At 41.2% G+C, this 27,189-nt stretch overlaps 3 protein-coding genes across 3 annotated transcripts in view; 2 read left to right on the forward strand and 1 right to left on the reverse strand.

Moving 5' to 3' along the window:
- Nucleotides 1-1,821: 1,821 nt before the first annotated feature.
- Nucleotides 1,822-3,500, forward strand: LOC128742447 (pyrimidine-specific ribonucleoside hydrolase RihA-like). Its single transcript, XM_053838817.1, has 4 exons — nucleotides 1,822-2,241; nucleotides 2,305-2,501; nucleotides 2,570-3,016; nucleotides 3,075-3,500. Exons 1-4 carry the CDS (start codon nucleotides 2,124-2,126, stop codon nucleotides 3,393-3,395), a joined length of 1,083 nt encoding a protein of 360 aa, XP_053694792.1. The 5' UTR covers nucleotides 1,822-2,123; the 3' UTR covers nucleotides 3,396-3,500.
- Nucleotides 3,501-7,797: 4,297 nt separating this feature from the next.
- LOC128741356 (hexokinase type 2-like) lies at nucleotides 7,798-9,218 on the forward strand. Its single transcript, XM_053837132.1, has one exon. It carries the CDS (start codon nucleotides 7,815-7,817, stop codon nucleotides 9,216-9,218), a length of 1,404 nt encoding a protein of 467 aa, XP_053693107.1. The 5' UTR covers nucleotides 7,798-7,814.
- Nucleotides 9,219-20,839: 11,621 nt separating this feature from the next.
- LOC128739785 (acetylcholine receptor subunit alpha-like) overlaps nucleotides 20,840-27,189 on the reverse strand; it is a 28,076-nt gene continuing 21,726 nt past the window's right edge. The window contains exons 8-12 of the mRNA XM_053835291.1: nucleotides 22,210-22,298; nucleotides 22,089-22,143; nucleotides 21,804-21,923; nucleotides 21,388-21,634; nucleotides 20,840-21,031 (exon numbers count right to left, since the gene is read on the reverse strand). Coding sequence (XP_053691266.1) covers nucleotides 20,840-21,031; nucleotides 21,388-21,634; nucleotides 21,804-21,923; nucleotides 22,089-22,143; nucleotides 22,210-22,298 — 703 coding nt within the window. The remainder of the gene's footprint in view (nucleotides 21,032-21,387; nucleotides 21,635-21,803; nucleotides 21,924-22,088; nucleotides 22,144-22,209; nucleotides 22,299-27,189) is intronic.

Raw genomic sequence — 27,189 nt, forward strand, 5'->3', positions numbered from 1 at the left:
TAAACGAAAACGGGAAGGGAAAAGGCGGAATACTGGAAAAAATACAGAAGAAAATTGTGTGAAAAACAAACGAAAATACAGGACTGAAAATAAGAAAAATTAGGACAGGAAACGAAGAAACACGGAACAATGAAACAGAAAATACGGGAATGAAACAAAAAAAACGAGAGAAAACTATAAGAAAACTGAAACAAGTAACCGGTACAGAAAAAACCGGAACAAACAGTGGAAAACGGAATTGGAAAAAAGAAAAAAAGGAGCTTAAATGAGACAAAACTTCTGAAGAGTAAGACGAATTAAGTCAATCTTAATTTCAAGGAAATTTTCGTGTCCTTCTGGATATTCATCGTCGATGTCATCAACGGCCGATAGCAACAGAAATTCGAGAACGTAGATGACAGTGGATCGCACACACCTTGAAGTAAGTGACGGACGAGATCTGCAGAGAAGCACTCGACTGGAACAGGTGAAAGCCATCCCAAGGAACAATTTTTGCTTATTAAACGTTTCACCGACAGCTTTTATTCAGCACATGCTGTATGGCTGCTTTTAAAGTATATCTAAACACCTCTGTTCAATGCTTATACAGTTGGTTTTGGAGAATTTAAACAGCACAGTGCTGAATATGGGCGTGGAAGCTGCGTTTGTATGACTATTATGCAACGTATAGTAAAACGTTTATGCAATGCAGCTGATGCGTTTGAGCAACTTTCATTCCACCCTTATTCCATCACTATTCCACATTTGCTCTCAGCAATGCTGCTGATTCGTTTGCGTAGCATTTATTCCACTTTTATTCTGCACTTGCTCTCAGCAATGCTGCTGATACGTTTGCGCCACGTTTATTCCATCCTTATTCCACACGTACTTTCTGTAATACTGCTGATACGTTTGCGCAATGCTTATTCCACTTTTACTCCACAATTGCTCTTTTAGCTGATACGGTGGCTTTTAAGCAACCGGTATTCCACACCTGCTCTTAGCTGTGCTGCTGATACGTTTGCACAATGCCTATTCTCGACTCTCATTCCACACTTACATAACAACATGTAGATGTTGATTAGAAGCTAGGAAAAATGTGGGATATCACGTTTAAACAACACGTACTTCAGCAAATTCGCTTATTCAGCACCGGATGCTACCACACAACTTTTATTCCACACCTGCTCTTTTAAGTGCTGCCGTTTGCTCCTTGGGATGGCGGGTAACCGTCGGCAGTGGAGATTTTATTATGATTTCATCCCTTTGTTCTACCGGGCCGGCGCACATCGACACATAAGTAGCTAAGTAATTTCATGTCCATCTCCAAAGTCTAATTCAATGTCCAATGGTAGAATCAATTTCAAGTCCAATTGCATGCCCGATTTTAGGCCCAATTTTAAGCCTAAATTGATTGCAATTTTAAATTCAATTTTAAGTCAAATTTAAGCTCTGATCCAATTTCAAATCAATTGACTTGACCAACTCCAAGTCTAATTCAACTCCAATTTTAAGTAAAATTTCAATTCCTATTTCCAGTAAAAACATCAAGTCATCTCTTAACTACGATTTCATGTCTAATGCCCTACGTCGAGTCTGATTACAAGTACAATTTCAACACCAATTTGTAGTCCAGTTCCAAGTCTAATTTATAGTCCAATTTCAATGGCAATCCAATTGCACCCGAAAATCCGGATCACCCAACAACACAACACAAATAATAATACATTGATGTTTAATTCGCTTTGACTAAACCTTCGTAGTATGTGCCTAGTGCTTGGCTCTCTCATCATTCGTCTACGGTCGATTGTGGTAGAACGGTCAAGTGAAAAGAGTGTAAGGGCAACGAGTGAAATCTACAGGAGAATCTACATAAGCTTATTATTGATTATACCTGCATTATTTACGTGAACCAGCTGTGTCAATTTGTTGTTCAACATTGATAACTGTGCGTGTCATCGCTTTGATAATCACTATTGTAATTGTAAGTCATGTTACACTGACAATGCACCTTGCGTACGCCTGTTTGTGATTCTTATCACTGTACTGATAGTAGATATATAGAGCTATCGTCAATCAGTAGCATAAGGCCGTGATAGTCTTATCAGATGATATAGATAAAATAAAGGCCAGTTTATTCACTAATGGTCAATTGGAAATTAAGCCGAACATTTTGGTTGAAAATGTCTCTCGTAATGACGGTAATTTTTGCTGTTGTCGGTGTTCTTGTGGTTGCGCTCGGAACGAGCGATGCTAGCAGCAGTAAGTGTTCCGATTCCGACCAATTCATTCAACACAGTAATCTATCTGCATATCTGTCTACAGGTCAGTCTCTGCAAGCAGTGAAACGCGTCATCGTAGATGTGGATGCTGGACCGGACGATGCTTGGGCAGTGTTTCATCTGCTGAGCGCGGAGAGCGTGCGCATCGAAGCTATCAGCTGCGTCCGAGGCAACACCAATGCGACTAATGTGGGTCGCAATGTTTTACGAACATTGACCGCCTTGGGGCGGGAGAACGATGTAATTTTTCTACCTTGAGTGTGTGAAAAAAGTTTTCGAAAAATTAAGTGATTCGTTTTTGTAAATAGATTCCCATCTACGTTGGATCGAATGAACCTTTGATTACTCCAGCTCCGGAAGTCAAACCAGAGGACATGTACTTCGGTAGTGATGGCTTTTCCGATATAGAGTTTGGTGAACCCCATCCAAACATGACTTTGCTGAGAATCGATAGCACTTTTGAGGAATTATTTAAACTGATCAAAAAGCACCGCAATGATATTAGCTTTATAAGCTTAGGTCCCTTAACGAATTTGGCACTGCTGTTGAAGACGTACCCGAACACGCGTCACTGGATCAACGAGGTTTTCATTATGGGTGGTAACAGACACGGCGTAGGAAATACGAAGAATGCGGCCGAATTTAATTTCTACAAAGATCCAGAAGCGGCGAATATCGTGATCAACAACTACCATCGAAACATAACCGTTCTTCCGTGGGAAACAGCTTCTCGAGATAATCTAGTAATGAATCAGGTGGGCATAAAATTTTTTATGGTTTTTACTGTCATGAGTGCCTCATGTGTCGTTGTAGACCTGGCGTTTCGATGTACTGGGAAACACGAACAATGCAGTGGTCAAAATACTTAACCCGGTAGAGCGCAAACCACTACTGTCAGAAACTGATAACTGGATGCCCTGTGATTTATTGGTAGCGATGGCATTTACCCACCCGGAACTGATCACCGAAAGCAAACGATACCGGGCCGACGTGGAGCTGCACGGATGGTTAACCCGTGGTCAGCTGGTGCTGGATCATGCCAACGAAGGAACAGGAAATGTGACGATTATCGACAATATGGACACGCCGACTGTCAAGCGAATGCTACTGACGTTGGCTGGCGTAGCGAAATAATTTTCAATGGAACAAAGTAAATTGTCGTCATGTTATTTATGATTCAAATATTAATTTATCCAAAGAAAATGTTGAAAAAAACGCAATTAAACTGTGATTAAAAAAGATGTTTAAAAATTTCTGTCTTTAAAACTGTTTAATCAAGTCAAATTAATGACAAGAATAGCCATTGTTTAAAGTAATGAAACAAAGATGTTGATAGGACCCAAACAGGATGAGACCAGCCATGAAGGGGAAAAGCGGAAAACTATAGTAAGAAAGGGTCATTGGAGCAACGCTTAAGAAGTTGTGTACCGCTCCTTTTTGTCCAAGCTGGGAGATCCGCGGATCGAACCAAGCTATAATCGGAAAATGGAAGGTATAATTATATTAGCTTGCCTGCAAAAAAAATTCTACGCCCTTGCGAGCGGTCTTCCGGCAGTTAGCCGGAACATTCGCCGTGGTGGACGAAAACATGCGTGTAGGCATGTTTATGAGTTCTTTCTTCGTTTTATTTATCAATTCCTCCTCAGTTTTCGCGACAAAATTGTTGGATAAGATCTTACGCTTCAGGTTTGCCCAGAAATTCTCGATGGGACGCAGCTAGGGGACGTTGGGCAAGCTCGCCAACTTGGGTACCATTCATTTCCTCCAACGATCGCTTCGAGTAGTGGGCCAACACCAAACCTGGCCAAAGTACCGCGTCTTTTCCCTTATGGTATTTCTTGATGAAAGACACAACTTCCGGCAGGCACTTCGTACTATAATTTTGCCGTTCTCGACCAGTCCGGACAGAAAGATGAGCGGCTTTGACATACCCTTCTCGTTGATTGTCAACCACAGCAGTACCTTCTTAGGGAACTTGATGTGTGAAATGAACTTCACCTCGGAGCTCACTTCCTTCGTGGGGGAAGTAAAATACGAAGTGCCATGCCAGTCGTTACCATCCAGGGTGAGATAGGTCTCGTCGTCCATCACCACCGTCACGTAGCGATTCGCCGGGAAAATCGTCTTGACCATCTTATTCAGCCGATGCCGCTGCGTCTTTGCCCGCACTTCCGAAACTAGTGGACGGGACTGGCGCCTCCTTGCATGTAAATATGTCCATGTTCGCCAGGTACTTTTTCCCTGTTAGGCCGATTGCACCGACCGCCCAGCCAAGCGCACGCAGCGATGTAGCCACTTTTCCCTCGGTCCACCTCTTCAGCATCTTTTGGAGCTACTTGGAGCTCAAAGTGCCGCACGATGTCCGTTTTCGACGCGGCGGGGTACCGTTCTTTGCACGCGCACGCTTCTGAACGGAGTACCGCGACTGATAGAGCTGTCAATTTTTTTCTGCTGACTCATGGGTTACTATGATTGATGCTGCATGGGTAGTTTTGTCAGTGCGTGCAATTTTTGTCAATTTTTTTTAATGCCAAACCACCGACTGAGAAGTTTAATCTAACTCATTTTTACTGTCGAGACGACGAAACTGTACAGGCACTTGCTACTTTCGTCATTGTGTTGTCTCACGCGTTTTACCTCTTTTCTGTTCCTTTTTTTTCTCTTCTCCAGTCCCACGATTCAATTTTTCGTTGCTGTTTCTTCTTTTCTGAGCCGCTTTCTTGGTTAATATGGTCACTTTACTTTCTATTTTTCTTTTTCTTTCATTTTTCCGTCCAGTGTTTTCTGTTTCATTGCTCCATGTTACTTCGTTTCGTGTCCCTTATTTTCTTATTTCGCGTTTTCCATCTTTTCTCTTCTCTGTTTAGTTTTTCGTTTCCTCCTCCCCGTTTTTCGTCTTCGTCTGTTCGGTTTTTCCTCTTAGATGGCTCGGTCTTTCATTTTTTATCTCCCATTTATCATCTATTTCTCTCCAGTTAACCCTGGTTCTTTCGTCCGTTGTTCCTATTGTTGTGTTCTTTTTTTTTCTGTCCCATTTTCCCATCTCATTCCCAGTCCTTCTTCCCGTTTATCCCCTCTTTCCCGCTTTCCTCGTTTCCCCTCTCAATTTTCTTCGTTTTCCTTTTGACTTCGTTTCTCTTTTTGATTCGTTTTCTTTCTTTTTCTTTCCCGCTTATCCGCCTTTTCGGTCACGTTTCTTTCTTTTTCTGCCCCGTCTTTCCTCTGTTTGTTTCGCGTTCCCTCCTTTTCTCTATCTTCTTATCTTTGTTTCTGCTCGCTGTTTCCTCTTCCGTTTTCGGCCTTTTTAGTCCTGATTTTGCTTGTTTTTCTCTTTTCTGTTCCGTTTCTCTTTTTTCCTTCAGTTTTTCCTTTCTTTTCCAGACACGTTTTTTGTTTTCTGTCCCGGTAACTCCTTTATTTGCTTTTGTCTGTTTCATGCTTCAATGTTATCATCACTGGTTCACGACATCATTGTTTTTTTTTCGTTTAATCCCATTTGTCTACCGTTTTCATTTCTTTTCTTCACTTTCCTCTTTCTATGTTCTCAATTTTTCTGCTCCCTTATATTCTACTTTTCCTTACCGCCTTTCCTATCCCGTTTTTCTCCCTTTTTGTTCCGGTATTTCTTCTTTGCTGTTCGGTTTGTTCTCATTTTGTATTTCGTTTGCTCTTATTATTTTCTTTTTTGATAGAAAACATGAATTAGAGTTGAAATTGCGTTTGAAGTAAGAATTGATATAAGACTTGCAGTTGGTTTCAAAATTCATTTGGAATTGAACTTGAAACTAGACTTAAAATTGGACTTGAAATCAGTGTTTAAATTGGGCGTGAAATAAGAATTAAATTTAATTTAAATTAGGCTTGAAATCAAATTTGAAATTTATTTTTATAACTGGACTTGAAATTTGACGTTTTTCTGTATGTCAGAAATATATTTCAGGGTCATTCATGCAGTTCATAGGACTCGAGCCCTCTTTTGGACTATCTTACTATGACCTTAAAATGAAACTTGGGAACTGGGAAAGAATAAAGGTACAGTCTGACTGGAATATTACCCCGAATGCCGGACAATCAAAACGTTTTATAAAGCCAGATTTTCTTCAAACACAAACAATATTAAACCTCTTGAAATCCGACTTGAGTATCCGACATGCAGCGGTTTGGTAACAGGACATTGTCCCCGTAAATATCACCTGAAACTCATCGGTAAACTTTGTAATCTTGAGACTGAATGCTCCGACCATTTGTTGTACGAATGTGAACAAGAATTTTGCCTTGGGATTAAACGTCCCTTCTAAGACTTGACCCTCCTTTATCAACAGACTTCACAGCCGGCTATTAGAGTACAGAACAGTTACGGGGCTAGTGCAACAATCCTACTGACTCTATCTAGCAGCACCGCCTAGCCGATATTCGAACTTACGAAAACTGGCTTGTTAGACCAGCATCGTACGTCGAAACCGACTAAATAGAAATCGTGTCGCGTGTGACTTAAATAATACCATAAGTAGACTAGTCGAATAAAGTGACACCCGACGTGATTAACATAATAGAGCCCGTATGACTCGTTCGTTTGGTCTACTTTGGTCTAAATTGAAGTGTAAGTACAATTAGTGACCAACTAGGACAAGCTTATCATAAACTGCAGCTGGAATAACAATTTTCGAAACACTTTTCGTTCCCGTAGTAAATTTTGAAAGGCAACAGCCAAAACAAAACGAAGAAGAGTCTGAAGCCACGTGTCACGTTCTGTCCTAGGCACAAACAAATTTCCCACAAAGTGTTACGCGTATAAATAGAAGCGTGTAATGTGCATCTAGTCATAAGTTATTTAACCTTTGTACTGAACTCAAGGTGAATAGGATCTCTGCGGCGCACAGAAGCTTTACTGTTGGTAGATTCCACCGTGTGCGTTGCTATTTGGTATCACTGATGAGCTAACGTAATCCTAGCGGCCACATCCTTTGGTGAATCGCAACCCCTGGAGGCAACCCCTGGAGCGAGCCACCTTCGAGAGTCTTTTCGAATCGTGCCGCGGTTTTACGGACAACTCCTTATAGCGCCTTATTCTGTATTCTGACAGATCAGTTTGTCGAACGAAACATTCCGCAAGCCAAATCAAATGGGCGAACCTACTCGTTCGAGCTGTTGTGAGCTGTTTTAACTTCAGGCCTAGTATTTTATTCTTCACACGGGACTGTACGACCACGAAGTGATTCGGAGTTTTGACTGGAGCGAATAAGTGAATCACGTATTAGGTGATAAGGATAATGTTTCTTTTGCGTCATCAGTTCTCTTTACACAAGCTGCATAAGGAGGATCCGGTGGTAGCCGTATATTGAATCAACAAATAAACGCAGAGTGAATGACTTTGGATGCGATTAGGATCATCCCTGCGTGCAAGTCTCAGTAGTCAGTAATAAATCTATCAATAAATCGCATTTCACGAAAGAAGTGATTTAGTTCTAAGCCAAAGCTTGTAGCAGACAGAAGACGCTAGTTATCGGTGTAACCACGTAAAGCAATTCGTAGGATTCCCGTGACATTCGTAAAATGGTTTTGATTGAACCTTATTATGGACCTACGCCTAGAGTGAGCGAAAAAATACGCGAAAAATGCCAGAAACTGATATTAACAGACGAGCAGGTAGAGAAGCTGATAAAACTGCTGATCAAGGAGATCAACCTTGGCCTGGGAAAAGCAACACATCCCGCAGCGGATGTCAAGTGTTTTGCTACCCACGTGCAGGATCTGCCAAATGGGCAAGAAAGGGGCAAATTTCTGGCTCTTGATCTTGGCGGTACTAATTTACGAGTGTTACTGATTCACCGTGAGGATGCAAATGATTTCGAAACGCATTCGAAAACTTATGCCATTTCAGATGATATTATGTGTGGCAGTGGAGAACAACTGTTTGATTATATTGCCGATTGTTTAGTTAATTTTACGAACGAACAGTCAGTGTTTAATGAACGACTACCTCTGGGCTTCACATTTTCATTTCCGCTAATACAGCTTGGTTTGAACAAGGGTATTTTAGCTGGATGGACAAAAGGATTCACATGTTCCGAGGTTGTTAACCAGGACATAGTTCAGCTATTGAGGGATGCTCTTGACAGACGAACGGATGGCAATAAAATCGAAATATGTGCCATTCTCAACGACACCGTCGGAACGCTGATGTCCTGTGCCTGGAAGAATAGAAACTGTAGAATCGGATTGGTTGTCGGCACCGGCTGCAACGCATGTTATGTCGAAAAGGTAGAGAACTGTGAACTGTTCGACGGCAGCAATGATCCTTCCAAACAGTACGTACTTATCAACACCGAATGGGGTGCGCTCGGTGATAACGGTGCACTGGAGTTCGTGCGGACAGAGTACGATCAAATGATCGATCTCTGCAGTACAAACCCTAAAAAGCAGACCTTCGAAAAAATGACCTCCGGCTTGTATATGGGCGAGCTGGTTCGCCTGGTCATTGTAAAATGCACCATGGCGGGATTGCTGTTTCATGGAGTCCAATGCAGCAAGCTGTTCAAACCTGGTCGGTTCTTTACCAAGTACGTGTCTGAAATCGAATCAGACCCGCCAGGAACCTACAAGTCTTGCCATGATGTGCTAGGTGAATTGGGCCTAAAGGATGTCACCGATGAGGACTGCGCGAACTTGCGCTACATCTGCGAGTGTGTATCGAGCAGGGCGGCCCATTTGGTGGCCGCCGGAATTGCTGCGCTCATCAACAAGATGGACGAAAAGAATGTTACTGTCGGTGTTGATGGTTCGGTATATCGCTACCATCCACGGTTCCACGATCTGATGACCGAGAAGATCGGAAAGTTTGTGAAACCCGACATTAGCTTCGATGTAATGCTGTCGGAAGACGGTTCGGGCCGTGGGGCGGCACTGGTAGCTGCTGCGGCACGTAGAGAGACGCGACAAGAAATACTAAATTCTTAGTGCCCTCCCCAAGTCAGATGCACAACTATCTCCTTAGTAATTTAAAAAATAAATTATAAACGAAGCAAAGCTACATCAGTTAAATAATGCAACAAGCAGAAAGAGGCCAAAAAAGATATATGAATTGCAAAATTATATCTCCATCTCCATATTCGAGCCTAATCAAATAAACGAATTAAAAAAACCATTATTAAAAGTTTCACAAAATTGAACAGTCTTGTCAGGTGGTGGAAAGAATAAGATTTTCCGGATTTTATTACGCTTCATGGTTTTAATGGAATATATAAATAAATGTTTTTATAACAAAATTTTCTTTGGGTTTTGTTAAGTTATGTTTTGTTTTAATCGGGGAGATCGCAATCGCTACCGCACTAGGTGAAGAGCTCTGGAGTATACAAAATGATTGGATTGATGGGGAATGCTAACAAGCGGGAGAGGGGAAAAAATTGCTTGGAAAAATTATCTGAGCTTTGCCACTAGGGAGAACTTTGACACGAAATTAGCCACGAAGTTTTACTAGAAGGCGGGATTGTCATTTTCCGTCTTATTCTCGTTTTACTTCTTTTCCATTCCGTTGTTTCTCTTTTCTGGTTCCGTAGTTCTACTTTTTGATCTGCTTTTTGTCTCTTTCTCTCGTTTTCTTTTTTTCTGTTTCATGGTTCGTTGGTTTTCACTCGTTTTTTGCTATATTCTTTCTCGTTTTCTGTCTTCTCTCTTCTCTTATTCTCATGTTTTCGCTTAAAGTTTTCACTTTTTTCTAACTAGTTATACTCCTTTTCAGACAAAGAGTACCGTTTTTCATATTTTTGCTGCCGTTCTCCAGTCTTTTCTGTGACGTTTATTCCATTTTTGGCTTCCTTCTTTGTCTTTCCCGTCCGGATTTCCTTTTTTATCTCCCGTTTTACGTCCTTTTCTCTTCCGTTCTGTCCCACTTTTCGATTTTTCGTCCGACCTTTCTTTTCCGTCCATTGTTTCTTCTTCCCCTGTTCCTCTTTTTCTTCTTTTTTTCTCTCCTGTTTTGTCCTGTTTTGCCCTTTTTTGAGTACAGATTGTCCTTTTCCGTTTTTTACCTTTTTTCTTACGTTTTTTCTCGTTTCCAGGTCCGTTTTTCCTTTTCCTTTGTCTCATATTTTGTTCCGTTTCGACTTTTTTCTTGTTGTCGGTCCCGGTTTCCATCTTTTCTCGCCTTTACGTTTTTAGTTTTCGTCTGTTCTTCCTCTTAGTAGGTCCTGCTTTCCCTCCTTTTTGTCACAGTTCTTCTTTTCCGATCGCTTTTTGTCTTCTGAGTATCCCATTTTTCTTCGTTTTCTTTATCGTTTTTTGTTGCTTGTCTCTCATTTTGTTTCTTTTCTCTTCCGTTCTCCATCTTTTTCTGTCCGTCTGCTCGTTTTTTGCCTCGTTTTACATCATTTTCCCTCCGGTTTTCTACCTTTTACCTTTTTTCTCTTTGTGTTTCGTTTTCCTTCCCATTCTGTTCAGGTTTTCTTCCGTTTTTCTTTTTTGCATCGTAGTTTTTATTCTTTTTCTCTTTTTCCAGTTGTCCAGTTTTTGTCACCTTTTCCCTCGTGCACTTTTCCGTTTTTTCTTGTTCCTGTCTTATTTTCCTTCATTTTTGACTATCCTAAAATTTTTAGGCTGGTAAACGGCTGAATAATGCGTACCGTCGGTGCCTTGTGCACGTGTAGGCATAAAATAGACCCTACAGTGGTTCATAGCCTCTTATTCAGCAACTCCTATTCCTACCGCCTCGTGGTACCAGCCGGGATACGAGCAACTTTGGTGGAGATCGGGTAACCAACCCCGGTGGAAGCCAAGGTCGTATGCTGACAGGAAAGGAGGGCTCTTTCGAGCTTCGTTGGCCCTCCGGCGAAACAGGGGGTTGGTGTAGCAGGCTTTGCGAGCCGTCACCACCAAAAACACTAAAGCACGGAACGAAGAACAAATAAATTCTTACTGGAACAATCGGAATAGACCCACGCAACGAAAAAAGTCTATGGATTGGAAACTCGGCACGAGGAACTGCCGATCTCTCAACTTCCAAGGGAGCACTCGAGTGCTCTCCGACGTATTGAAGAGCCGCAAGTTCGACGTCGTAGCGCTGCAGGAGGTGTGCTGGAATAGCTCAACGGTACGTACGTTCAGAGATGGACATACCATCTACCAGAGCTGCGGCAACACACACGAGCACTACAGCTTTCATAGTGATGGGCGAGATGTGGAAACGGGTGATTGGGTGGTGGCCAATCAATCCTCGAATGTGTAGGTTGAGAATCAAGGGCCGATTCTTCAACATAAGCATTATCAACGTGCACAGCCCTCACCTCAGAAGTACCGATGACGACAAGGATGAATTCTACGCGCAGTTGGAGAGTGAATACGACCGCTGCCCAAAACATAATATCAAGATCGTCATCGGGGATTTCAATGCTCAGGTCGGCCATCACAAGTACACCTGGAGGTCACCAAATCAGACAGAATCACAGATCGACCACGTTTTGATCGACAGTCGGCACTTCTCAGACATTATCGACGTCAGATCCTATCGAAGCGCTAACGTTGACTTGGACCACTACCTAGTGTTGGTTAAGTTGCGCCCAAGACTCTCCGTTGTGAACAACATTCGGTACCGACGCCAGCCTCGGTTAGATCTCGCGCGGCTGAAGCAGCCAGACGTCGCCGCAAACTACGCGCATTTACTCGAAGCTGCGCTGCCGGAAGAGGACTAGCTGGACGAAGCCCCTCTCGAGGACTGTTGGAACACTATCAAAACAGCCATCAGCAGTGTAGCGGAGACCTCCATCGGGCATGTGGCCCGGAATCAGCGGAACGATTGGTTTGACGATGAATGTAGGAGGGTGATGGATGAGGAGAATGCTGCGCGGGCGGCCAAGATGCGTAGTGCCACACGTCAGAACGTGGAAAGACACAAACAGAAGAAGATGCAGCGAAACCAAATCTTTCAGGAGAAAAAGCGCACCCTGGAAGAGCAGGAATATGCAGAGTTGGAGCGGCTGCATCGTTCTCAGGAAACGCGGAAGTTCTACCAGAAACTGAACGGATCCCGCAAAGGCTTTGTGCCGCGAGCCGAAATGTGTCGGGATAAGACTGGCAGTATTCTGACGGACGATCGTGAGGTGACGGATAGGTGGAAGCAGCACTTCGACGAACACCTGAATGGCGCCCAGGCGAAAAACCATGGCGGCGGGGAAAGCGATTTCGACGGTGCAGCAAACGGGGAAGAGGTGCCAGCCCCAACGATAGGCGAAGTTAAGGAGGCCATCATGCAGCTAAAGAACAACAAGTCAGCTGGAAAAGATGGCATCGGAGCGGAGCTTATTAAAATGGGACCAGAAAAGCTGGCCGTTTGTCTGCACCGACTAATTGTTAGAATTTGGGATACGGAACAGCTACCGGAGGAGTGGAAAGATGGGGTTATCTGCCCGATCTACAAAAAGGGCGACAAGTTGGACTGTGAGAACTATCGAGCGATCACCGTTCTCAATGCCGCTTATAAAGTGCTGTCCCAAATCATTTTCCGCCGTCTATCACCAATTGGTAATAGATTTGTGGGAACTTATCAAGCCGGCTTCGTCGAAGGTCGGTCTACAACGGATCAAATATTTACACTGCGGCAAATCCTCCAAAAGGGCCGTGAATATAGAGTTCCCACGCATCATTTATTCGTTGACTTCAAAGCCGCATATGATACCATCGACCGGAAAGAGCTATGGAAAATCATGGACGAGAACAGCTTCCCCAGGAAGCTCATCAAACTGATTAAATCTACGATGGATGGTACACAGTGCTGTGTTCGGATTTCGGGTGGATTGTCAAGTTCATTCGAATCACACAGAGGGCTTCGTCAAGGTGATGGTCTTTCATGCCTGCTGTTCAACATAGCGCTACAAGGTGTTATGAACCGAGCGGATATCAACACGCGGGGCACGATATTCAAAAAATCTAGTCAATTCGTCTGCTTTGCCGATGACATGGATATTATCGGCAGAACATCTGTGGCGGTGGCTGAACAGTACACCAGACTAAAGCGCGAAGCAGAAAAGATTGGGTTAAAGGTAAATACGTCTAAAACAAAGTACATGCTGTTGTTCTCTACGGGCATGAAACATGGACAATGCTCGAGGAGGACCTGCGAGTGCTCGGAGTTTTCGAACGACGAGTGCTAAGAACGATCTTCGGCGGCGTACAGGAGAACGGAGTATGGAGGCGGAGGATGAACCATGAACTCGCACAGCTCTATGGCGAACCCAGTATCCAGAAGGTAGCTAAAGCTGGACGGATGCGATGGGCAGGGCATGTTGCCAGAATGCCGGACAACTACCCTGCAAAGATGGTGTTCGCCTCAAATCCGGTAGGAACAAGACGACCAGGAGCGCAGCGAGCAAGATGGTTAGACCAGGTGGAGCGAGATCTGGCGGAGAGTACTCGGTGTCCGAGGAATTGGAGAGCGGTAGCCCTCAACCGAGTTACATGGAGAAATTTTGTTCAACAGGCTTTGTCTTAGGACGGCAAGCCACCTAAGTAAGTAAGTAAGTAAGTAAGTAAAATTTTTAAAGTTTTCGTCTTTTCTTACTCTTTTTATCTCCTTTCCTTCTGTTCCATTTTTCCTCTTTCAAATGCCCTGTTTTTTACTTTTCTGTCACGTTTAAGCTATTTGGCTTTCTTTTTCCGCTTTGTTCTCCGGTTTTCATTTTTAATCTCGTTTTTCGACTTTTTCCTTTATATCTTTTTTGCAAGGGGGTTTCAAAAGCTAGGATTACAACGCATTTTTGAAAAAAAAATACATCTTACTCTACTTTACTGATTACGTTTGATTGCCGTTAGTTTTCGGAAAATAATGCTTCTGTGATTACTTAAAATTAATAACAATTACTAATGATTGCTAACAATTGGCTTTGATTATTAAATTGATTACCATTGATTACGAAATTAGGAGCCAAAAATTACTAAATTAGGCTTTGATTACTACGCACTTAAGGAGAAACCGAAAGTGGTTAACGTTATTGTGTTAGTGCGACAAACACTGTACTGTACATCTCATGTGTTGGGTAAAAACCTAAACGTTTATTTGAATGTTGCATAAATATTGGTAATATATGTCAAATAGCAGAGCTTGCAAACATAAATACAGCTGATCCGCAGTCAACCGCACCGACTACGAACATTCCGAAATATACCGTGGACCCCCGTTCGTTTGACCGTTTTTAATCTGAATACTTTTTAATTTGAACCCCGCTGGTTTGCACGATGTGCAAATTAAAATTAAAATGGTTCAAATGTCATTCTGAATATGGCATCATTTGCCTTCGCAGACAATGCACATAAACACGATTTGTTTGTACTGATCTAGCGTGTTTAATCCTAGTTTAATCAGTTTCACATTTCGTTTCCCAACGATTACGATAGAAATCCGAATAACATATTTGCTGCTTGCAACTGCCAACTAAACGAGACTAAATCAAACCACCAAAACAATAACAAAGAGCAGGACGGTCAGTTCATACAAGTTTCAGCATACGTAGGGTTGCTAGTTGTTCAAATTAAAAACGAACCCCGTTAGTTTGCATCGTTCAAACGAACGGGGTTCCACTGTAGTTTGTTTTCTTTATCAAGACATGTAAGTAAACAGGGGTTCACTTACGGCTTGATTCGAGCATGTAGACTTACCGTTTTCTCCCAGGGGGGCTTCCTATCTAACCGATGTAAAACGAGTAGAACTTTCCCCGGACGCGCCTTGGCTGCTTGGCGGGCACGGGACCGTTGTTCTGTGGGCGGGGCTCTTCTTAGGTGAACGACAGGAGGCTGTCGCCTGCGGGGCAAGCTCTTCCTGTGGGTGGATTTTCCATACTCTTAGCGCACTGACTGACACTTAGTCCGTCCACTATAGTGGCTACCACGTGCCCGGGTACATTTTTTGGAATGGAGTCCTTGCACTGGCTCACCCGCCGATATTTTACGGAAACGGGCTATCGAGATAGCAGATATTATTTTCGCGGACACACTTCACCTCAGGGCACACGGATTCTTCCCTCTCTCCTCGGCGTTTACACAGACTCCGCCCGAAAAGGCAAATCGACACTAAATCGTGTTGAGAACCCGCTCGCACGATTTACGCAGCGCGGGTGTAATGCGGTAGATTTAAGTAGCGGGGGTTTTTTCCAGGCTACGCACAGCACTTCACGGAACACGGTCGATACGAACTACCTTCTTGATACCGCATGGGAGTAGCAACTTTTTACTCCCACTCTTAGGCACGTCCGATCGCCTCGCTTGCCAGAACTCAAAAAAACCCTCACTCCTTACAATCGGCTAGCAACGCCCTCTCGCAGGCTTAGGCAGGACTCCCCAGCGTTACGCATCTTCTCTGCTCTCGGTCGACCCGTGTGTTACAGCCATTGGCAACCGCGGCGTCTCGATCGGGAATTTCATCTTAAAAACTAACAATTGTTTTTCCTACCTCCTGATATGCAACACAAATACAATTTTCGATGTATTTACTTTACTATGGGACATGGTCACATGTTACAGACATTCCGATTCATTTAAAATTTGCAACAGCAACTGAATAATGCATAGGATCAAAAGGATGGTTAATTAATCCGTTTGCATTGAAGGCCAGTGTTTGATCCTGGGCAGCTGATCGTTTGTTTACTTCACTCTAAGCTTATCGATGCGACAAAAGTTGGAAGCTCTTCAAAAGCTCATTGATGTGGCGAAACTTTAAGACCGTGGTGCTGTTTTCTCGGAAAACGCTAGTGCAAGTAATTCTTATTAACTAATTCCAGATTATACATTTGATGAACACGTAATGATCTATATGATCAGTTAAATTTATTTTCCATTAGCAATCATGTTTTGCTGAGCATTTGATGATATATAGCGGATCAATAAATGGAATGTTAAGTTTTTGGAAATTATAACAGCACTGGAAGCACTGATTACATGGTGAAAGCGTGCGCTGCCAATACAGATGTATTTTTAAGGCACTAAACAATACACGCATCGAACGATAGCCATTTATCCAGCCATTTTCGGTTTCCCCTTAAATACCTTACTGGAAACCCCTTGCTTTTTTAGTCCATTTTTCTTGTTTTCTTATGTGCCATTTTCCCATTCTATTCCCACATTGTATGATATTTCTCCTTTTATATTTGACCTCTTTTTCCTTTATTCCTCGTTTCTTCTATCGGCCTTGTTATTTTTGGTTTGTTTTCGTATTTTCTTGCCTTGTTTTCTAACTATCTGTTATCCCGGATTTCCACCGTTTCTTTCACGTAATTTCTGTAATTCTGTAACACCTTCCCTGTCTTATTTTTACTTTTCTCTCGTTTTTGTGTTTTTAACTGTTCTTTCTCTTATCATATGCTCCTTTTCTGTCGCGTTCTGTTTTTCATATTATCCCATTTGACTTCAATTTCCTTTATTTTCTCCATTTTTCTCTTTTACAGTTTTTTTGTTATATTATAGTCACTTTAACCAGCTTGGGTCATTCATGACTTGTGCGGGGTTGGGATTTGAACCCGGGTTCTCGGCGTGAGAGGCATGAATGCTAACCACTACGCCGCGACTGATCCCTTTGACAGTTCTTGTTTCTCAATCTTTTCTTTCTGCTCCCGAATTTTCTTCTTTTCTGTTCCTTCTTTTCTATTCCGTGTTTTTTTCTTATCTGTTTCGTTTTTTCTCCGTTTTCTGTCCAATTTGTCCTCATTTCATTTTTTAATATTTCTCTATGGTTTCCCTTCTTTTCCCTTTCGTTTTCCCTCTCTTTCTGTCCAGTCTCCTATAGGTTAAACTCATTCCATATCTCCCGTTTTCTTCTTTTCTACTTTTTTCTCGTGTTACATCGTATTTTTTCTCCCATTCTGTTACGATTTTTCGTTGTTTTGTCTCTCGCGTTCTTTCCTATTTTGCTATTACGTTCGTTCAGTTTTTTTTACGATTTGCCCCAAGGTCTTTCTTTGTTTTTCTCTCCTGGTTAGAATCAGTAGTGAAAAACTTGGATTCCAATGGCACTTCAAGTTGTCTTTGGAATTGGACTCGAAGTCAGTGTCGAACTTGGACATGAACTTAGAATTGTATTTGGATTAAATTTAAACTTAAAAGGCGGGGAGGACTCGTGCAACTATGGACCAAATTTTTACCATCCGATAGATCTTGCAGAAATGTCTGGAATATCAAGGTGTCCAAGGTGAACAAGTCTTTTCGAGAAAAAAAATTGATGCGACCGATCAGAGCTACATTGGATCGAGTGATGTGTTTCATGCGCATCTCGTGAACACTTTCGAGTTCCTTTCGAAACGCGGTGAGGGTTGAAACAAGGTAATGGCTTATCCTACATGCTGTTCATCGCCATTCTTGAGGGGGTGACCCAACGAGCGGGCATCGAAACGACAGGCAAGATTTTCATCAAGGAAAACCAACTCCTAGGCATTGCAGGTGACTTGTATTTACTTTGAGCCGGCGAGGTGGCCAATGTCCATTAAGCTTGAGCCAGGAAGAGCATACGGCCAATGTAACGTTGAGCCGGCAAAAACGTCATGACCAACGCATATTAAAGTTAAGCCGACAAAAGTGAATCGGGAAGAGGCCATCGCCATCGCAAATTAGGATTAAGAGACTAGAGAGGGAACGTCGCGCGGCCAAACCATATTGAGTTCGAGTTGGAAAAAGCCTATAGCGAACATTTGTTAGAGTTCATTCGGGAAAAGAACGAAGCCATCGTCTATGAGAATTAAGTCTATCAATATCAATGACAAAATACTGGGGTGACAAAATACTGTGGTTATACGTGTCTGAACAAAGATTTGAGGACAATTAATATTTTCTAGTTTAAGTCGTCACATTACAAACGGAGAGCGATTTCTTTGCAGGTTATGTATGAGAGTTAACGAATTTCAATGTAGCTAACAAGAATAATTTGACGACTACATGTAAATAATCTATAATTGACTTGGAATATTATCATATATTAAATTGTTCATTTTACGCAGGGGGAGGATGTGGCATTCATGCACTTGTCGTTAATTAACTTACTAACTTGGGAAGCTGCAGCTATTCAAAAAAATTGTAAACAACACACATTCCGCATTGTAAGCAAATTCTCTAATAAGGATGTCACATCCTCCCCCTGCGTAAAACTAGACCTTTTGAAATGTTGCTCGTGCAATGTTCTAAACGACTCACCTTTGCATAAATGACAAATAGTGTCATTGAAAACTGAAAGAAGGGTACAGTGAAGTTACAGCATGAAGTGCATGCGGTATTCGGTGTGCATTTCTATACTGGTGTGACCAATAAGCTCGAGTCGTCAATTGGTCCATCACATTGTACGAAGTTCTACTTCTGTAGCAAAAATAACGAGATAGCAAAAATACAGGATAGTTTGTGATATATTTCTAATGTTTTACAAGATCAACATGACTTTCATATTTGGTTTATTTATCGTAAACAAGTACATATACCTATTTTTCTCTTAATACTTTCCATTAATGTTTGCACAGTAGAATCGGCAATTTCTCTCTCGCTCTTATTTTTTTTGTTTCATTGACATTCCATTTCCACTTCGTTTTTATTGGCAAACGGTAGTCGCTTTTTTACTAGCTGGTCAGTTCCTCCTTATTGCCTAGCTTTTTTCGATTGGCCGGAGCATTATAGAGACAATGCTTGGTGGATAGTCGGACACGGGTACAAAACTAATTGTTGCTAGATCGATACCTTCTCAAAACCGTTGGTTTTTCTTTTTCTATCCAATGTTACGCTACCAAATTAGGCTAGATATTTGTAGAACCACTTTTTTTTGTTACCTCAAAAAAGGCAGTTTCAGGTTGATGACGTTTATGGGAGGTGCTCTTATGTTGAAAATAATTGAACAAAAAAGGAGCGATTCGGCAAACAGGAATTACGTTGCTGAATCAGATTGTTTTATTACCTGTTGCGATTGTAGAAAATAAACATAAAGCATATCAAAACTATATTTTCTTAAAACTTATTGAAGCAAATGCTGTTAATAAAAACTTGACAGTATATAAAAGGTAGTTGTTATAAAATTAAACAATCTACTGTTTATCAATGGATCTCACGAACACTCTATGAGCCAGGAAACACCTAAGAAAAAGTAGCTGAAAATGGTTTTAGGATTTTTCAACACAAAAATCAAACATTTATCAAAAATAGTACCAAATGAAAGAAGTTCATTTAGAGAAAAAAAGATCCGGCCAATAGTTTCATGGAATACCAATGTACTATATATTTTTTTAGTTCCTTAGTAGCCGAAGAACCATTACTGCTTTTTTTCACTTATATCAAATGTTAACTATCATTGTTATCATGTTTACTACTTAATTCTTAGTGGGCAAAATTAATACACTGGCCAATCAAACAATTATTACGCACATTATAATATAAAAATAAGAATCATTGCGTAAGAAACCTATCTCATAAACTAAAGTTTTGCTCTAATACATTCAACAGTTTCAAACTACCTAAACTGGATTCTTTTGTTTGTTTGCTGTGAAAACATTGCGTCTAAAAACTCATCGGACTGACTGAAAAGTATTTCTGAAGAAACTAATTTGATGCCAACTTTAGCTAAAATCTGTTTCCTCAAAAAGTTCGTATTATTCTGTTAGAAAATAAACTAAAATCCCTGTATTAGCGGTATTGCTCGCTGCCACTGGATTAGTGTTCCGAGCTTGTCATGGATTTTACTTATTGGAAATGTTTTGGTACAACAATGGGTTCTTCTGTACATTTTCTAGATCAAGTAATTAAGTTAGAGCGCTTTGTATAAATCTTTCAAAAAGCATACTTAATTAAAATTAAATAAAACTAAATGAACTAACAGCCCTGTATAGTTTGAAACTGCACTAACACGTACCTTTATTAGAGAGTTTTATCTACAAGTGCGGAAGAAAAGTGACTTTCAGTAATGTTATCACAAAAATTCATCAGATTAACAAACCATTCCAACAGTTGAAAATTTACTAATCAAAATTGCTGGCCTTATTAAATGACCGAATTTCGTTTTTCGTTTTAGATCGATGTTTTTGTTCGAAAATATTACCAGACCTCACACGGCTCAAGTGTTTCGTGTGAGCAATGTAATATTTCTTCGCCGTTTTTTTTTTTGCGAAACATTAGGCCGAAATTTTGTAACAAAACTAAAAAATGTTATGGAATTTTTCCTGTGACAAAATAGAAAAGATGCTGTCGGTAAAGACCTTGACCTTTGGCAGTGTTTGACTTTTGTGCGCCGATGAATTTAAATTCTAACATCCAACAATCTCAACATCCAACAGCACTCAATACTGTTTCGTATACATTTAATAAATTAAAAAAGACGAATGTATCCCTAAATACAAACAAGATAAAAGAAAGAACTAATGTTTATACACTTGTAGATTTAACCCTTCATTGTTTAGATCTATACTGTTTTTTTTTTTTTTGGTATTTTAAAATAGGTCAGCTTGAATGCTAGTTAACCCGTTTCATATGAACAAAACCATTCTGCTATTGAACACTTTTCCAAATACAACACAGGCACTCAGTCCTACCAAACATAAAAAAAATACGATCCATGTTTCCGACCTGCCGGACTTCGTGCGCTATTGTGGTGGACAACGAACGACGGTCGAAGTGGCTAATTCGTCGAATGTTTTATCTATCGGTATTCGATCGTCGTACAGGGTTGGGGCCTGCAGAATTATTCCCGCCGTTCCCGCCAGTACTGCCAAGGTGAAGATCCACAGAAACAGACGATCGAGAACCATGGCCACGTATTTCCAATCCTCTTTAACCTGGTAGGTATGATAAAAACAGACAGTGGTTTTAGTTTTTACGCGAATACCCGAATGGGAAGCTAAGGCTGCGAAGCTCAAAAAAAGGTTATGGGCCCTACTATGGAAGTCATGTCGGGCAATTTGATTTGAATCAGTCAACGGGGAATGAGCCAAACAGATTGATCAGAATTTAGAATACAGATCAGAATAGGTTTGCTGTTAAACTTTAATCGTCAAAAATATAGGATAATTCAAAAATGATTGTTTTGATATAAATATTCTTGTTGCTCTTTTCCTGTTTCTTCACAGTGAATGAAACGGAAAATAGAGAAGCCTCGATACTATTCGTTCAGTATCCGGCAATAAATACTTACCTTCGTTGAGTCCTCCAGCATTTTCGTGTGCTCCGCAATGAACCGAACGCAGAAGCAGCTCCGGTGAACCTCGACCGGACAGCGCGAGTGTATGTACGGTGGCTGCTGGAAGACGGGACTTTTGATTCCCGACGGAACTGCGGTGTCGGTCGCCGTTGACAGGGACATTTCTTCCGATTCTGAGTGCGGTACCTGCAGGGGGCCATGAATCTGACAGCTGCCGCCGAATGGTCCCGTGCCTGACAGACTATGCAATTGAAAATTACTTCTATCAATTGTATCATTTCATAATCGAGCGATACGTTTGATACAATTAATTGGAAAATATTTGAAATGAAGTCAATTCAAAACAAGTAGGAAAAAGTCAGTCGAGAAGAGAGAGAAATAAAATTACGATTAATAACTTTCATAAATACCTTAATGGAGATAGATCATCTTTTGATGATATCCTATTATGAAAACGAGCTACGCGGTTTAATGTGCTTGTTGAATAATAAGGATAAAAGCAAGCGTGTGGTTCTTTGGATAGCAATTTTCTACAAAAGCCATGTAAAGATAGAAAAAGCCGTTAAATTTTTAAAATGTGTGTGACAGACAATTCATTCAAAAGTATATCGAGTATAGAAAAAGGCAAATGTAACTTAACAATTTTGATAAACCGGATGTCCTATAAGAAGAGCATTCAGAGGGATCGTACGTACCTATGGTTTTCGATGTATGCCGGTCGTTTCATAAAAAGGAAACGAGGTAAAAAGTCTGAAAGTGTAAAATATTGTGGCTGGTGAAAAACGGAACAAATTATCTGAAACAGATGCTACGTACCGATGAAGAATGATTTGACCCACGGCGCCATCCTGTGGGTTTGAGGTGATCGGAAATGCACATTCAGTACTACTACCGTAACACATATACTGCAATTTAGAACAAATATTTAGATAAGTATAGCATAAAATGGACTTTTATATATTTTGCTGTATATTTGGGTAACAGTTTAATCGATTAAATACGTTGTTCTGGAATACATGGCCTCTATTTGTCGTCTATTGATAGAATAAATATTGGTTTGTGAATGACTGAATAATGCGTAACATAGACCCCGTAGGCCCTTATCCTGCAACTACTATCTCTCCCTACTCTTGGCTCCAGTTGTAATACGAGCAACCTTGGCGAAGATCAGATAACTAACCCCATATGCGAACACTAAGTGCAGCTTCGTTTTCCATGTCAGGAGCGGTTCTTGATGGTTGGGCGATTTCTCAGTCAAGTGTGCGATTATACTCCAGGTTGGGAGCGTCTGATCCGACGCGGGCGGCTAAATTAAGAAATGTGTTGCCCTTGCACTACACCTAAGATGGCATCTCCATCACGAGCCTCGCTAGCGTGGGCCTAGTAAGGCAACCTACCTAAACCCATTTTTACCACGAACAATCAAGCAAATTCGACCCGAAACACTCGGTATGAATAAAGTGGACTAAACAAGGACATAAAATAGATGCTTGATACCTGGAATTGCAGATCGCTGAGTTTCGTGGGCGGCAACAGGGTGTGTCTGGCACAGTTAGAACCCTGAAAGTTTGGCATCGTGGCACTGCAGGTTATTTGTCACAAAGGAGAGAAGCTGTGACGGCAAGGTCCAATTTTATCAGAGCGGGGAAGGACAAGAAGGAAGCGTTCTATGCGCAGCCGGAGGCTCAAGGATCAAGAGCGTCATCGGGGATATGATCGCCCAGGTCGACAGGGAAGGAATCTCTAGATGGGCCATTGGGCCCCCCAGCCAGCACACCGACACGAACGACAACGACCAGCGATGCCTAAACTTTGCAGCTTTTCGTGGCCTGGTGATCAGAAGCACTTTCTTTCTCCGGAAAGATATCCACAAAACCATCTGGAGATCACCTAACCAACGAAACCTGAACCAAATCGACCATATTCTCATCGATGGCTGGATTTTCTCGAATATCATCAACGTACGCACCCTACGGGGTGCGAACAACCCGTGAGTTTACGAGAACTACGCGCGCGTACTGGATGAAGCTCTATCTTCCTCTGGACCGACTCTCGGCAGAACTCTAAAAAAAGGCAAAGAACCACTAGCAACGGTACAAATCCTCTAGAAATACCGGGAGTACGACGTGCCCACGCATCATATTTTCGTGGATTTCGGGGCAGCATATGATAGAGTTGAGCGCAAACAGCTATGGCAGTTAATACACGAGTACGGTTTAGAAGTACAATTAAGAGTCCTTTCGTGTCTTACAGAGTGTTGTGCCAAGGGGTTGGACAGTCGTGTATATTATTTGACACCACTTTTGAAGGTGAGAACCAGCTAGCGGGCGTCGAAAGAGAGGAACGATTTACGGAAAAATAGCCAACTCGCAGCCGGTGCTGAATAAGCGAAATTGCTGAAGTACATGTTGTATAAAAGTCATATCCAATATTTTTCTAACTTCTAATCAACCTGTGTAACTGTCTTTTAGGAGAATTTTTGAAGCACAGGAGATGCCTAACATGATTTAAGAAACTACTCTTCAGCGCTTAAATGTATTTTAGCCGGAGTTTGTTCCATGCTTGACAAATTTAAACTGGGAAATCTACATAAGCTAAAAACTCGGCGCCTATCATATGTCAGATTATCTGAGATGTGTTCGAATCCGGCTGAGTGAAAAAAGTATAATGGCGGCCTTCATGAATTTTGAGTCAACACCAGTGATTTCCTACTAAGTCTCTCATTAAATTATAATAATACGAATACAAAAATGGACTTGAAAATAACGAAACCCAGAAAATAAAATAAATACTTTCTACGTATTTTTTTCTTTTTGCTTATCCAAATGTTGAAATACTTACTGAATAAACGTTTTACTATACGTTGCATAACAGTCATACAAACGCATCTTCCACGCACATAACAGTCTTCCATAACAGTCACAGTAATAAAAATATATCAATAACCATCTGTTTCTTGGAAATGCCTGGACCGATTCGACTGCAGCAACTACCAAACGGAAGATTTTATGGTAAGAACACTATTGAGGAGAATTTGGATCGGATGTACGATTCCGAAGTTACAGTGGGAACAAGTTCCGGAATATATGGAACTTGAACATAGAAGCAGCTTGAATCACATCAAACCCATCATGTGACACCTATAAATACACGGATTTGCACATCTAGACTATTGGTACACCTAAAAAAATCAGCACGTCAAGTTTACGTGAAAACATACGTAATTCTCGTCCATCACACTTTTCATGTAATTTTCACGTGAATTATTGATAACTCGCACTCATACTAACCAGTTTACGTGCGATCCTGGTAAATTTTTATCAACTTTCCCATTAACTAGAACATGATGTTCACGTAAGTTGTAAGTTTGACAGATCGACCCGTAAAACTTTAATGCTAGACAGCTTTAACCTGCGCTTCAAACTGAAGGCTGTCAGTTTAACCGAAATGCAATCTCGGTTAATTTATGAACGCTTTGACAGCACTTCGATTTAAACTGAGTGCTAATCGACCTGAGCCAGGTTAATTTATGAATTCGCTATAAGTCGGTACTCGAAATTGCAAAACTAGTTTGAAATAGTTCATTTATTGTCACATTTAGTGTCCAGGATAACATTGGTCATATTCGGACACGTTCTGGGATAGTTCCGGACACACAGGATAGCGACCAGCTTCTGAGTCAAACAAACCCCATGATGCGACCTCACTATAAGCTCAAGATAACAAATTGCAATAAAAAGAAGAAAAAGCCAGAAAGAGATTTGAGTCAAAATGTCCTTTGAACAATTGAATTGAACGAGCAAGTGAATTATCAAAACAACAACGACACGAGGTCTTGAAAGTACTGCCGAGTCACCGACAACGCAAGGATCAAGGCATGCTGTGACTGTTATGCGTTTATTCTTGCTTATTCAAGCACAAATAAACGCATATCAGTAACTTCGGCAGTTTTTCTAAGTTTTGGAACAAATTTTAGGTCACTTGTTACAAATTGTTTGTAAAAGTATTCTGTTATGTACATTCAAGTGATTTTACGACGATTTGGATGATTTGTTTCCAAAATCGATTCAATATTAAAGAAAAATTGTCGTGGTTTCAACAGCGTTTTTCGCAGTAGCACGTTTTTGCAGATATGACTGTCTTCCATTTATGGGCAGATACCTTTAGTGACATCTCTTAAATCAAGAATTGTTTCTTGGGGTGACTATTGACGGTAATGCACTGGAAGTGGTTGATGAGTATGTATATTTGAATTCTCTGGTCATCGCCGACAATACAACGAGTAAGGAGGTTTAACGTCGCATTCAAGCTGGAAGTCGGGCCTACTTTTCCCTCCGTAAGACGTATCAATCAAGGAGCATATGCTGCCGCACAAAGCTGACGATGTACAAAACGCTTTTCGAATCGATAGTCTTTGACGGATGCTTACGGAAGACATACGTGCACTTGCACTTGAACCGAAGATGTTACGCACTATTTTTGGTGGAGTACAAACAGAAAGCGAACAGTGGCGGAGGTATTAGAATCACGAGCTGCAGGCACTACAGGAAAATCGGGAGTCCACAGTGGGCCGGCCACGTCGCAAGGATGTCGAACGATAGTGAGATCTGTTCTCTTCAAGAACCCCATCGGCATTGGGAATAGAGTGCTAGATGGCACGACCAGGTTAAAGCCGACTTGTGCGTGTCGAGACGGTCGACGAACGGCAAGTTCCTAGCGCCTCCAAGTGGCCACACTTGGAAATACTCTAATTTGAGTAATTGAATAGCCAAGATAGGAGGTTTGGAGTCATGTGGTTTTCAGTTTCTGATCTTACAACTGTAGTTTTACGCAACCACATTGAACCACATTTTATTCTCAAGTGTTATATTATTCAAATTAATATTTTTGACTAATAAGACTAATTTATTTTCAGAGGGTAAAATACGGCGCTATATCCTTGGCCAATTGCAACGTGGCTTCTTGTCTGAATGCCATTAGTTTACCCCAAGTTTACCACAAGGGTCCGGAGGTCATTTAACCTTTATTAGGAAAGAATACTCTCAACTACTCAACTAAAATAAATCAATATCTATTAGGGGAAGCATTTCCCAAGTAACAATTTGGGTTTTATTACACTCTTATAATGTCATTTAACACCAAAATTGGTCTTGAAGACCACTATAAGAGTACAATAAAACTCACATTGTTGCTTGGGTTGGTACGAAAGTTTCACGCTTTATTCCAAGAAGATGAATGGAATTAGGTATTATTGCTGTTGATGAAAGGAATCTTCATTTATCAGGATGCTTTCAAGAATTAACTGCGTTCGAAAAAGATTAGACTAGATTGGAACAAGTGATTTGAAATTGAACATTGTCTATTTTCTTCAATAAATGAAAATAAACGTGAGTATAAATGTATGTTCCGCAATAACTCTGAAGTGTCTGAACCGTTCTCCACTCAACAGGGCAGTTTGGTTGTATGTGACGTCATAGCTCCGGAACAAGTGTTGAAAAAATAGAAGGGTCATCAAAGGGAGAGGTCCAAATAAGTAAAAATGGCTGTATGATACTTGCATTCGGACCAATTACAATTGTACAAGTGGTTAGTGGTCAAAAAGGGGGGGGGGGCAGTACAATCAAAATAAGGGAAAAGGCTCTGATACTTTTTCGTTGGAGATTTCAGAAAAGAATACTGATGTAAAAGTGGCTGGAGGACAAAAATAGATGTGCATATGGCTGGAAGACAAAAGAGCCCCGCGTTTCAGACCAGACTCCTGTCACAATTTAAATGTATAAGAGTAAATGCATGTTT

This window comes from Sabethes cyaneus, chromosome 1, assembly GCF_943734655.1.
Source record: "Sabethes cyaneus chromosome 1, idSabCyanKW18_F2, whole genome shotgun sequence".
Classification (NCBI taxonomy): Eukaryota; Metazoa; Arthropoda; class Insecta; order Diptera; family Culicidae; genus Sabethes; species Sabethes cyaneus.

What these genes read in the sequence shown, in the direction of transcription:
- LOC128742447 (XM_053838817.1), top strand. Translation starts at nt 2,124, where the DNA reads ATGGTCAATTGGAAATTAAGCCGAACATTTTGGTTGAAAATGTCTCTC. An exon ending in AACGAGCGATGCTAGCAGCA is followed by an intron (nt 2,242 to 2,304) that starts GTAAGTGTTCCG and finishes ATCTGTCTACAG; the next exon opens with GTCAGTCTCTGCAAGCAGTG. An exon ending in ATAATCTAGTAATGAATCAG is followed by an intron (nt 3,017 to 3,074) that starts GTGGGCATAAAA and finishes GTGTCGTTGTAG; the next exon opens with ACCTGGCGTTTCGATGTACT.
- LOC128741356 (XM_053837132.1), top strand. Translation starts at nt 7,815, where the DNA reads ATGGTTTTGATTGAACCTTATTATGGACCTACGCCTAGAGTGAGCGAA.